The sequence below is a fragment of the Cololabis saira genome, chromosome 15, assembly GCF_033807715.1.
Source record: "Cololabis saira isolate AMF1-May2022 chromosome 15, fColSai1.1, whole genome shotgun sequence".
Lineage (NCBI taxonomy): Eukaryota > Metazoa > Chordata > Actinopteri > Beloniformes > Belonidae > Cololabis > Cololabis saira.
Window position 1 is genome coordinate 6,634,825 of NC_084601.1, and position 13,974 is coordinate 6,648,798.

The following is a 13,974-nucleotide window of genomic DNA, read 5'->3' on the forward strand; positions in this document are numbered from 1 at the left end:
ATATGTTTCATGATTATGTAAATAGAGTTTTGGGGAATAAAAACTTAATGTAGTCCATCTGTGATATGTTAATATTCATAATTTCCTGCTCTCCAGAAAAGGCTGCACTCCAGTATGCCGCGCAGCCCGGAGGCCGAGGATGCGCTGGAGGTCCTGGAGGATGAGAACCGCTCCCTGAAGACCCAGCTGGAGGAGGCCAAGAGAGCTGGCACGCGGCTGAGCAAAGAGAGGGACGAGCTGACGTGGCGGCTGGAGGAAAGAGACCTGGAGAGGGATGTTCTGAAGAGGAGTAAAAGCGACCTGGAGGAGCAGAAGAGGCTGCTGGACCGAGCCCTGGAGAAGATCAATAAGGAGGTGAGAGGGTTATGGGCAGTACTCGAGTTGTAAAAAAAAAAAATCAGGGGGGGATGGTGGATTTTATCATATGGGGACAGATAATTTGTGCTGATTACAAATAATATAATATATTACAAATAATAGCAGTGACCAAAACACCTGCAGAAATACTGCAGGAATGACATAGCAGCAGTTAAATGCAGCCTTCTGTAAGCTTTAAATATCCACTGGGCTTACATCAAATACATCAAAACACAACAATAAAAAACACTTTTCTGAACTTATCAATATGACTCTGTCCTTCACAGGATAAGTAAAATGGATCACTGCAAAAACTCAAAATCTTAACAAGAATATTTGTCTTATTTCTAGTTAAAATGTCTCATTTTAGTAAAAAAAATCTCATTACACTTAAAACAAGACTCATCACTGGAAAAAACAACAATTTTCACCTGTTTCAAGTAGATTTTAACTTAAAATAAGTAGAAAAATCTGCCAGTGGAACAAGATTTTTTTGCTTGTAATAAGAAGATAAATCTTGTTCCACTGGCAGATTTTTCTACTTATTTCAAGTGAAATTTTACTTGAAAAAGGTGAAAATTGTCAAATAAGTTATTTTTCTGGTGATGACTAAATGTTGAAATAGCAGTAAAACCACATTAATTGATGAAATGACATAAAGGATGGAAAGGGGGGATGGCAGTTTTACAGGGGGGACGATTTGGACCGTTTTTATTTCAGGGGGGATGCCATCCCCCTCATCACCCTTCATCCCCCCTCAACTCCAGTACTGGTTATGGGCTGGTGGGGGTCTTGGTCAGGTGAAACATACAGATGCTGTCAACAAACCTGCTCTTCTCTTTCTGACTCATCTGCTCTCAGATGGAGACCATGTTGGGAGATTCTCGACAGTCGGTATCTGCTCTGCAGACGCAGCTCGACGACTTCAGGGAGCGTTCGCGGAAGGACCTGCTGGAGGCGCAAAGGAACAGCAAGGACAAGCTGGCGGAGCTGCAGAGGGCTCAGAGCAACCTGAAGACCCAGCAGGAAGAGGTGAAGGGGAAAAAGCTCTGATAGAAACCAAAGGAAAAAAATGCAGAACCTCTGTAAGATTAAATCTGCCTTCGATTTGAAAACAGTTTTGTAAAGCATAATCAATCCAACAACAATAGCTCAATCTCTTTGCTGTTTAAGCTTCTTTAAGGTCTTTTTTTTCAAACTTCTTTGCAAAAATGTTTTGATGCTATCTAACATCTAAAGGAAATCTTTCAAATCCTATATTTAACTCAAAGTAGCAGCAGAGAACATATCAATTGTTCTGCTGGGTGTTTTTGTTTTTCGAGTATTGTTGGCTTGGAGTTTGATGCTTAGAAAAACCTAGCTGACTTCTTCAGCGCTTTGGTGATTTCAGCCGCAGGAAGATGGAATAATGAATGCGGTCTGGTTTTTGGGAAAATAATGGCAATAGTATTCTTTTTGTATCAGTTATCAGGACAAAACCAGCACAGTCCAGAATGTGAAACTCTTTATCCAAGGTCCTGTTTATTTGAGCGAGACTTTGTTGAAGCCCATTTTGCGTGTACATTAATCATGCAGATGGTGAGAGCTGACGTGCTTCATAAAGCATGGACAGGGAAAGGTTTCCAGGTACAAAGAGCTGTGAGAAGAAGCAGTGATGCAACACAGTAATATCTATGTCCCTGTGCTTTTCTTTTGGATTTTAAAGTTTTTACTTGCAGGAGTGAATGCAGCAGCCTTTTTTTTTTTTTTTTTTTTTAAACTGGTCTCCTAAAGTGTTGCCGAGCAACAGAATCATGTCTGTGTTAAACAAATCTCTGTTTCTATCAATAGATATAATTACTGTTGAAATTTGTATGGGTATTAAAAGTTCACAGAGATGGGAAGGAGTGACTCACCACCAGGCATTATCACTGCAACTTCTTTTTTGAGTTTCAATAATGTTAATTCAATTAGAAAAATGTAAAAATAAATGTCACATCCTGACAAAGCAAGAAAGTTTTTTTTTTTTCCCTCCACAATGCGTTGGGGCACTAAAGAGATCAGTCAGGCACCGAAGTCGACTTTAACTGGAGCTATGAAGGCAGCACTGCAAAAACTCAAAATCTTACCAGGAATATTTGTCTTATTTCTAGTTAAAATGTCTCATTTTTAGTCAAAAAATCTCATTACACTTAAAACAAGGGTCATTACCGGGAAAATAACTTATTTGGCAATTTTCACCTGTTTCAAGTACATTTTCACTTGAAATAAGTAGAAAAATCTGCCAGTGGGACAAGATTTATCTTCTCATTACAAGCAAAAAAATCTTCTTCCACTGGCAGATTTTTCTACTTATTTTAAGTGAAAATCTACTTGGAACAGGTGAAAATTGTTGTTTTTTCCAGTGTTGAGTCTTGTTTTAAGTGTAATGAGATTTTTTTGACTAAAAATGAGACATTTTAACTAGAATAAGACAAATATTCTTGTTAAGATTTTGAGTTTTTGCAGTGAGAACGTGAGAAAGGCTGGATTTCCTTTAAAATGTCTTAATAAATGACTCCTCAACCTTCCTCTAGGTTTCCCGTCTGAAGAAGGACTTGCTGGCGTGCAGCGAGGAGAGGGACAGCGCTCAGCTGGAGAGAGACCTGCTCAACAACCGCCTCAAGCACCTGGAGGGGGAACTGGAGTCGGAGAGGAGCACGTGCAGCGAGCGCTCGCGGGACATCAGAGGTCTGGAGGTGAGGCTGCTGTGGTCAGAGATCAGGACCAGGGGTTTCTAAAGAAACACCCACTGATCGCTCAGCAAATAAACTGATGGGTCAAGGAAAGATAAGAGCTCACGGCTTAAAAAAGGTTATGGAGTTATGTATGTAATGCAAAGGTTTAAATGTGCCGAAAGGGAGGCAACATGATGAGAACAGCCTCCCCAAGGAATGAATGAATGAATGAATGAATGAATGAATGAATGAATGAATGAATGAATAAATAAATAACCCTAAATAATGAATTAAAAAACTGTAGTTCAATAAATACATTTAAAACAATGTATAAATCCAATATAATCGAAAGATACAGAACATTAGTGTGATACAAAACACATATATATATATATATATATATATACATATATATATATATATATATATATATATATATATATATATATATATATATATATATATATATATATATATCCCGTATTTTCTGGACTATAAGCATATAATGCTGCATATAAGCCGCATCCGCTCTATTTTTAAAAAAATAATAAAAAAAAAGATATACAAGCCGCACCTGCATACAAGCCGCTCTATTTAAAAAAAAATATATATATATGCAAGCCGCAGATATTTCTGTTGTTAGATTAGATATTTACTACATGTACAGAAGGATTTTGAACTGTAAATGATGTACATGTTTGTACCTAAATAGATCCTTTCCTAACAGTGTCTTTTAACACGGCAGCAACTTTGCTGATTAAAACGGGACAGAACCAAGAGAAAATAACCGGTATTTATTTATCTATTTATCTGTTTGAAATCTGCTTCTACCTACTTCTATCTGCTAAAGAAGAAGTAGCGTATTCTTCCTTGCATTTATTTTGTCTTAGTTTTGATTCTAATTCCGGTTAGAGCGCCCCGAGTGGTGGAAGAAAAATCCACAGAATAACCCCACCTTTGTATAAGCTGCATGGTTGAAAACCTATGAAAAAAGTAGCGGCTTATAGTCCAGAAAATACGGTATATATTATGCTCCATACTATATGAAACAATTACAATAATAAGAATAATTGTTGTTGTAATAATAATATTTATATACCAAAAAATGTAATGATTGGTGTTTGGTTTCCTTTTGCTTACACTCTTCCAGAGATTTTTTTTTTTTTTTTTTGTTTCCTCTAAGCATTGATTATTTACTTTCTCTGTTAGTTTTCTGAGATCTGTCTTCTGTTTGTTTTTTACTTGATTTTTCTGTCATATTTACGTTTGTCTTCCCTCTTGTTTCTTGTTGTTGTAGATTGTTTGTCCTTGTTGTATTAGTATAAACTATGAAGTAAACAAAGTTAAAAAGGGTAGGCACAATAAGCCTAGGCTTCAGCTACACCTTTTGGTCAGTTTATTCCTTACTTCTTTTTTTTACTTCTTTTTTTTTTTTTATTATTTCTTTCCTACGACAGGAAATTAAATGCAATGTATTGTATCAATTGAAACTGATGGACCAAAAATAAACTACCACTAAACAGCGCACATGTGTTGACAGGATAAAATGAAAACACTGGAGATTGAACTGGATGAAGAGAGGAGTAGTGTGGAGCTGCTGAACGATCGCATAACCAGAAGCAGAGATCAGGTGAGACAGGATATTTGAATACACATGCAAATGGACTGGAGACATGAAGGCCTGAACAGTTTATTGAACCTACCTGTTGGTCTGCTGCTCCTCTCAGGTGGACCAGCTCCGTTCAGAGCTCATGCAGGAGCGTTCAGCAAGACATGACCTGGAAATGGACAAGAGCGCACTTGAGCGACAGGTTGTCACACATTCCCACAAAGATGTTAAGAGCAGCTTTTGGTAAAAAAAAGCTGAGATTTGACGTCACGCTGCCACTCCCCTCAGATAAAGGAGCTGAGGTCTCGCGTGGCCGACATGGAGGGACAGACTCGGCCCTCAGCCGGAGTCACCCTGCTGGAAAATAAGGTCCAGGAGTTGGAGGAGAGACTACGAAGTGAAGAAAGGTATAATTAAACTACACGGAGGTAAAACTACCTGTGTAAAAATGTAGTCTTTGTAGCACCCTATAATGTCATAGTTTCCTGAAAATTTAATAAAATTTGCACTTTTCATTTCTTTCATTTCATTTATTCCATTCATGGTATATATTCTTAATAATGTTGTACAAAATTCCATGAAGTACACATTATCACCATGAAAGAAAAAAAGCAGGAAGAAGAAAACTTATGATACCTGCCCCTCTCTGTTAATACAATTACATTGACTTACTGAACACCAATCTATCCATACACATATTTATAACAAGAAAACAAACAAAAATACCACTCTTCTATCTTTCTTTCTCCTTCTTCTTTTTTGTAGGCACTTATCTTTTCTTTTTTAAACATTTTCTTAAGCTGATACAAACTTGTGCAACTTTTCAGTTCCTTGCTTTGTCCATGCCATAATTTTACACCTCTAACAGAAATACACATTTGTTTTATGTTTAGCCTTGCAAACGTATATTTGAAATCAAGTTTAACTTAACTCAATCGAAAATGTAATAAAACCCAATAATGTAATAACTTCCCCAATAATGTAATAAAATATCCTGATGGATATTGTAATAACATTTTTACACCAATAATGTAATACCTTATTACGTTATTGGGAATTTATTACATGGTACTCAAAGTCTGTAATTTAACCCAATAGTCATTCTGGTGTTTCAAATCCAGCGTATATAACATTCTTAGATGTTTAAAACACAAAATGTAGAACTCTGGACTGAAAATGAACATATATATATTACATTATTTTTCAAGTATTACATTATCAGTTTTAGAAAAAAAAAAAAAGACCCACCTGAAAATGTAATAAATTCTCAATAATGTAATAAGGTATTACATTATCGGTAAAATGTTATTACAATATCAGTCAGGATATTTTATTACATTATTGGTGAAGTTATTACATTATTGGATTTTATTACATTTTCGATTGAGTTAAGTGCAAATTTTATTACATTTTCAGGAAATTATTACATTATAGGGTGCTACAGCCTTACTTTCAGATTATTTAAATTTTATACATTTTTTGTAACACTGGTCAGCAGTGAAGAACATTTCCATTTAAAAATGTTAAGTCCTATAATTGACAGGAAATGTGAGCAAAACTTTAAACTAAGCAGCACAAGTCCCAAGTTATAGTTGTTTTTCCAGTACAATTAAAACAAAATAGCTGTTTGCTGTTACTACTGAATATTTGGTCAATAAAACAAGCATGTTAAATGTAAAGTTACAGTCACAAAAAAGACAGTACCGCCTCCTTCAGTTTCAAACCTTTCTTCATTGAAACAAAGTTTTCTAGTTCTTATGAAGTCCTCGGATTAAGTAAATGAACAATAAAACACAAGCCATATCATTATTTATTTAAAGAGGAAAAAAAATTAAGCCAAAATGAAGGAGAGTTGCATTAGTGAAACTAAACAAACCGCTTATAAAAGCTTGTAAAACCACTTTTAACAGCAACACCTGGAAGTAATTGTGTGTGGCTTTGACAGTTTCTCTCATTGTTGTGGAAAGATTTTAGTCAATTTTTCTTTACAATATTGTAATAGTTCATTGAACTGTTTATTAATGCATGACAGCATTTCAGTCTTATTGAGGCCTGACGTTTGAGTGCACCATTGCAGCACCGGGATTCTTCTCTTTTACAGCCGTTCTTGCATGATGTCCCAGCTGCTGCTGTCAGACTCACGTTTGACCCCAAAGTTTAATGCACTCACGAGATGGATGGGGCAAGGGGCCCAGAGACCATAATCATGGAGATCTATTATCCGCAAAAAGAATCGTATATCAAACTTACTGCTCAGGATTTTATTTTTTTTTTTTTCAACAAAAAAAATTGCAATGTGAGAAGCTCTAAAACGTAAAGCAATAAAATCTGGTAATAAAATAATAACTTTTAGTCTAAAATCACATTTAAATGTCAAAAATGTGTGCGGGTGATAAAGAAGTGCTGTATTTCATTTTCGAAGATGGTTGCACTGCAATTAAAACATTTTCCAAGTTTCTACCCAACTTCTGAAGTTTGCTTGAGCTGTGAAGTATTTCATTTATTTACACAGCAAACCTGCATCTTAATGGAACTGTATTCTTTCCTCCATGAAAAACGATGAAACGTGTTTGAAGGCCCTTTTTTAATGTCATTCCTATTAAGAATTAAAAAAAAATAACAAATTGAAAGTACCCTAATGTTTTTCCCTTGCCTCCTTACAGAGAGAAGGCCAGTATCCAGGCGTCTCAGAGACGAACGGAGAGAAAACTGAAGGACCTAAATGTCACTTTAGACCAGGAGAGAAGCCAACATGTTGAACAGAGGGATCAGGTGAATAACATGGATTTCATCCACATTACTATAGAGCGTCACAGGTTAAACAGGAAATGCTGACACTTTCGATTTTATTTTTTGAAATAAAAGTTTAAAATTAAGTGAAAATTGAAATGAAAAAAATGGAAATCATTATTTGTTAATTAGAAAGACCCATATTATGCTCTCCCTGACTTTCAAAGCTTCAAAACTGATTTAAAATATAGTATAATCAGTTTGCATAGCTTTCTGTCATTTTAAGAGTTACACAATTTGATTAAACAGTAAATAGAAATTAGAAAGAGCATGCATACGAAGAGCTTTTGCAATTTTCCTTTTCTTTTTTCACTCTCTCAAAAACATCTTTCTGCTTGTGCAAGCAGAATTTACATGTGCAGATGCAAATCAGTGCATCTATTTCAAGGTGGGGTCAGGGTTTAGCTGCAACGTAAGCCAGGGATGCCAGATCCCATGAGGAAAAATATGCAACCAGGACAATCCCAAAACAAATGACAAAAGTGCACATAAAAGAGAAGATTTAGGCTGCAAGATCTCCACAGTTTTTGAATTGCCATTAAAGTAAAATGAATTTATCGTGGTGCTTGATCAACAAGAATAAGGATCATAATAATAATAATAATAATAATAATACATTTTATTGGTATAGCGCTTTACATTAGTACAAATCATAAAAGCAGTACACTCAAAGACACTAAAGACACGACAAGAATTACTTAATTTCTTTACCTTAAAGTAAATATGATGTCAGAAAATTTGAAATTAAACAAATAAATAATTAAATAATAAATTAATAAAATAATTATTTATTTGTTTACTCTAAAATTAATATTCTCAATTTATGATCTATTTTAATTATCTTATTTACACTCACACACGGCACGCACACACACACACACACACACACATACTGATGTTGTCTTTTGTCGTTGTTTGCACTGTATGTTAATAATATATATATTAAAAAAAAAAAATTAACATTCAATAAAAACGAGAGAAGAAAAGGAAAATTTGAAATTATGTTAAACTCCAAAGTGTTGCCTACTTTATTGATGCAGGCTCAAGTTTCATGACTCTAACTTCTCTCTAATGTGCCAGATTGATATCAATTTAACTGTGCCATAAAGATTATCTGCAGATAAAGTTTAACCCACACCTACTGTTTATTCATTGTTTGAACACTAGTTGATTGCTTTGTTTAAGACTAATCTGCTCTCTTCCCGATCCAACCCGTTACTTGGTCACTAGAAAACTCCCTGAGTTCCCATCTCCTGCTGTCTTTACTGTATTAGCATTTAGACCCTTCCCTTCCACTAACCCCGTCAGCTGGACGCCTTTAGCCCCGGCCCGTCTGTCTCCTGCCCCTTCACCCCTGACCCTGTCCGTCGCCCTCTAACTCCCCTCCTCTTCCTCCCCAGCTGTCCCTCCGTGTTAAGGCCTTGAAACGGCAGGTTGATGAGAGCGAGGGGGAGGTGGAGCGCCTGGAGGGCGTCCGTCGGAAGATCCTGAGGGACCTGGAGGAGCAGCAGGAGCTGCAGGAGGCCCTGCAGGCCAAAGTCTCCTCGCTGGAAGGAGAACTGAAGTAAGGCCTCTGGTTCTGTTCTGGTATCCAGTACTGGAGTAGAGGGGGGATGAGGGGGGATGGCATCCCCCCCTGAAATAAAAACAGTCCAAATCATCCCCCCTGTAAAACTGCCATCCCCCCTTTCCATCCCTTATGTCATTTCATCAATGAATGTGGTTTTACTGCTATTTCAACATTTAGAGTCATCACCAGAAAAATAACTTATTTGACAATTTTCACCTGTTTCAAGTAAGTTTTCACTTGAAATAAGTAGAAAAATCTGCCAGTGGGACAAGATTTATCTTCTCATTACAAGCAAAAAAAATCTTTTTCTACTTATTTCAAGTTAAAATCTACTTGAAACAGATGAAAATTGTTGTTTTTTCCAGTGATGAGTCTTGTTTTAAGTGTAATGAGATTTTTTTTACTAAAATGAGACATTTTAACTAGAAGTAAGACAAATATTCTTTTTAAGATTTTGAGTTTTTGCAGTGATCCATTTGACTTATCCTGTGAAGGACAGAGTCATATTGATAAGTTCAGAAAAGTGTTTTTTTTTGTTGTGTTTTGATGTATTTGATGTAAGCCCAGTGGATATTTAAAGCTTACAGAAGGCTGCATTTAACTGCTGCTATGTCATTCCTGCAGTATTTCTGCAGGTGTTTTGGTCACTGCTATTATTTGTTATATATTATATTATTTGTAATCAGCACAAATTATCTGTCCCCATATGATAAAATCCACCATCCCCCCCTGATTTTTTTTTTTTACAACTCGAGTACTGCTGGTATCTGAGTCTTCTTTACACTAGATGGAGCTCTGTAGTAACTAAGCCAGATGCAGTGAGCTACACTTTATGAAACCTATGAAAAAAAAAAATGAAATCTTTAAAAAGTGCTTGAGTGTTGATTGACTTTCTGTTGTCTCATCTTAGACGGAAGTCACAGCAGACGCATCGCTCAGCTCTGGGCTCTTCCACTTTAAGCTCTGAAGAAGAAGATGGTTTCTATGATGGCAACATCACCGCCATCTTGAACGAGAGCCACCTACAAACCACCAACTGCTAGAAGAAGACGGCAACAAGCCTAGAAATACCTATGAATTTTTGTTTAGTTTGGGTTTCTTTTCCAGAAGAAAGTACTCCGGGCATCTGAGGCTCACTTATGTGGACATGTTTTTGTGTCCTTCCAACTCTTCCTCCAGTGGTTTATTTTTAGTACAGCAGCAGGTTGGAAGAATGACAGAAGACCGCATTCTTTCAACCATCTGCTGTGGTTACGATTCTTTCACTTCCGCCATCTTTTATCTCTGTTGAGATTTTTATTTTCTGTTTTGTTAAAAAAAATGAATTACAGCCAGTAACATGTGCGTCAACTTGCATCTTGTTTTTTTTTTTTTTTTGTTGTTTTTTTTTAAGGCTCCCTGCATGTCAGTTTTTATAAGAATAGTTACTCCTGTGATGTCCTGTAGGACATTGCTGTAACACGGTTTATATTCATGGTTTACGTTCAGGTCATGCAGCAGATTTTGCTTCTCAACCAAAATGCGATTTACATATTGTGGTTGCTTGTGCATGACAAGTTATATCTGTGAGTGTTGTTGGCAACTCTGAGCATGTCTTCGTACTAAATGTGATGAAAAATTTTTTTTTTTTAATTATTTCTTGAATGTAACAATTTTGGGCCAAAAAAAAACCGGAGCCTGTTTATGTGTACTGTATTGGATACATAAAACTGAAGACAATCAAATACACAAACTGTAGCATTAAGTATCCTGGAGGATGAAACTTCTGCCTGTAACAGTTTTTTTTCCTGTTTTTTTTTTTTTACTATTATTTGCTTCAATATACCAATGTGTATTAACTTGATTCGTGTGCACGTTTTTTCTCAAATGCCTTAAAAATTAGCTTCATGTCTGATTGTTCACCTCGTGTTTTCACAGCATGTTTTGTAAGTTGCTACTATCGTTGTAATAACTGAAGTAAGATTTGATGTGCTTTCTTAAGCCTGCATCTTTCTCTAAACAATCCCAAATTACTTCTTGTTTTATTGCATTTTAGGGTTCCAAGAGCGATTGCAGTTAGATTTAAATATGTGTACCAAAGTGCAGGTAACATTCGACGTGCAGTGCACACAGCGTTGTAAGCTTCCCGAAAATTTTGAAGTAAATTTTCAAGTAAAATTTGTACTTTTGTGTACAATAAAGAAACAAAATATATATATACTTTATTTTTGGGGAAGTCTTCTTATTTCTTTATTTGAATCATGCACATTGTACCTGTTTTGGAGACATTTCAGTATGTTTACAGAGAGAAAACACAAAAAAGGTGCATAACATTTTGGAGAAAAACATGCACGAAAGGACCACAGTCAGATTTCAACTTGATACGGTTAAGTAAATGTTCAACATCTTCAAAATAAGTTGTTTTTTTTTAAATGTAAGAAGACAGTCTTAAAACAAGTTAAACGAGCACTGAAACAGGCTTTATTCTTCTTTGGTTACTTCCATTCATCCATTTTCTATACCTGCCTAATCCTATATTATAGTCTTGTTCTATAGCTGCAACTATGACTACTGACTCTAACACACTAGAGTTAACACTAACTAGAGGTTTACTAAACAAAGGTTTTAAATTTGGTCTTAAAAGTGGAGGTGGTGTCAGCCTCCTTAACCCAGATTGGAAGTTGGTTCCATAGTAATGGTGCCTGATAGTAGAACGCCCGCCCTCCAAATCTACATTTAGATACTCTAGGAACTACGAGTAAACCTGCACTCCGAGAACGGAGAGCTCTGCCAGGAACATAAGGCACTATCAGGTCTTGCAAATAACGTGGAGCTAAGCCGTTTTGGGCTTTATACGCAAGTTATACAATTTTAAATTGGATTCTAAATTTTACGGGTAGCCAATGGAGCAACGCTTCAGTATGCACTGAAGCGGCGTTGGTAAGACCTTTTGAAAATATACGCCGCTATAGCCTTTGTATCCCAAATATCAACATGCTTACGGAGAAGGAATTTTCTGCAGATTTATTGAAGCAAAATCTCATGACATTAATCAAGAAGTTTAAAAGCGGGTTTGTAAAAATCTTCCAAATGGTCAGTGACTCCGAGCATAGGCTACTTCCAAATTAGTTGCTAAGTTGCTTAAGAAGAAACAAGGTGGAGATATTGGCGAAGCCATTACGAAACCCTGACCTCAATCCTCTAGAAAACTTATGGGAGACTGTCCCTTTAGCCTTGAGGTGGACGCCAGTGCAACTGGGGCCGGTGCAGTATTATTACAGGGTAACAGTGATGGTGTGAATCATCCAGTGTGCTACTTCTCCTCAAAGTTTAAGCATCATCAGTTGAACTATTCTACTATTGAGAAGGAGACACTAGCGATGTTCCTGCCTTTACAACACTTTGAGGTGTATGTCGACTCGAGTCAAGCTCATTCCCTGTCACTGTGTACACTGACCATAATCCACTTGTTTTTTTGAGCCAGATTTACAACAGTAACCAGCGCTTGATGCGTTGGGCTCTCCTGGCCCAGAGCTACAACCTGGTTATCCACCACAAAAGAGGAGCAGACAATGTGGTGGCAGATGCATTGTCCCGTGGGTGAGGCTACTCCCATAATAAATGTATTGAGTACATTGGCGGTGGATTAATGGGGTGAGGTTCATTCTTATGGGAGGGGGTGTTACGTGCCGTAGGGTGTGTGTTTTCTTTTTCTGGTTGTTGCAGGAGCTGCTGGGACAGTGTCTCGCAGCTGGTGCCCATCAAAGATCAGGAGGCTTCGCAGGTGTGACAATCAGGAGACTGCTATAAGGGAGCTGCCGGGTGGCTGTCCTTTGTGGACGGTGCTGTCTGCGGTGTTTGGTGTCCGTGGAGCTTCAGTGCTCCCCAGACCGCTGTCTCACCACCTTGCGTTCTGCCAGTGTTATTGACTTAGGCGTATCCTACAAGTGTGTAGCGAGTTTAATGCTGATTTATGGTTCCGCGTTAAATCGACGCAGAGCCTACGGCGTAGGGTACAGCGTTGGTGTATCGCGGAACCATAAATCAGCCTTTATTCTGGCGAGGTTTGAAAAAGACTTCGCAACAACGGGAAAGTGAGTGATTATGTACATTCACTGAGTGAATATTATGAAAGTAAAATATATATTTCTCGCTAGAAATGTAATCAAAACACATTTTTATGCAGAAACTAACTAAAAATATTGATTTTATTCACTAAAAAATAAGAAATGTCCGCCATGTTTGTTTTTTTTTTTTGATTCACGCCGCAAATGATGACGAAAAGCATTCTGGCCCTAGGTCAGCTAGTGAACATCGGAAAACCCTCGATCCGTAGGGCCAGATTCATAAACACTAGCCCTCGTTTAAGCCACTACCACTAGGTGAAAAGAGGAATTGGGACACCACTACCCTCACGGGAACGCGCAAAATTTAGGGGTAATGCTGAAAAGTAGGGGTAGTGGGAGTATTGGGACAGGGCCTAATTTGGTTCCTAGAAACTGGTGTTTTTTCCTGAGTTTTCCTTATCGTGCTTGGTTGTCCCTCCTTTTGAGTGGATTGTTTTTTTTTTTTAAATGGTTAATCCTTGTTGACCTCGGTTTTTTGGAGGATTGTTTTGTGTTAACAGTTTGAGTCCTTGTTTGTTAATAAAATACTTGAATTGCGTTTACACTCCCAGCCGTCATCTTTTTCCCTTCCCGGGAAATTTCTACTATTACTCCTGAACCTCTAGACTGTTCGGTGCGTAACAGAGACATTTAATAGTATGCAGAAGCAACTTTGTCCACAAATTGGATTCAGCTTCACCAGTTCTGTCAAGAGGAACAAGCCAAAAGTCCAGGAAGCTGTAATGAGAAGCTTGTGGAGGGATCCCCAACACGTTTCAACCACCTTAAACAGTTCAAAGGCAAAACGACCCAATACCAACTAACTGAATCAAAGCTTATTCTCTAACAAAATCTATTGTCATCTTA

The 13,974-nt window shown here is 37.2% G+C and overlaps 1 protein-coding gene across 5 annotated transcripts in view; it reads left to right on the plus strand.

Moving 5' to 3' along the window:
• Positions 1–11,202, plus strand: part of cgnb (cingulin b) — a 42,863-nt gene extending 31,661 nt beyond the window's left edge. For 4 of the 5 annotated variants that reach the window (XM_061742284.1, XM_061742283.1, XM_061742285.1 and 1 more), the window contains 9 exons: positions 97–354; positions 1,219–1,389; positions 2,913–3,074; positions 4,594–4,683; positions 4,781–4,864; positions 4,951–5,069; positions 7,326–7,434; positions 8,853–9,016; positions 9,933–11,202. In XM_061742284.1, the coding sequence (XP_061598268.1) occupies positions 97–354; positions 1,219–1,389; positions 2,913–3,074; positions 4,594–4,683; positions 4,781–4,864; positions 4,951–5,069; positions 7,326–7,434; positions 8,853–9,016; positions 9,933–10,065 (1,290 nt within the window). In that variant the 3' untranslated portion in view covers positions 10,066–11,202. The other variant, XM_061742288.1, reaches the window with a different exon arrangement.
• Positions 11,203–13,974: the final 2,772 nt, after the last annotated feature.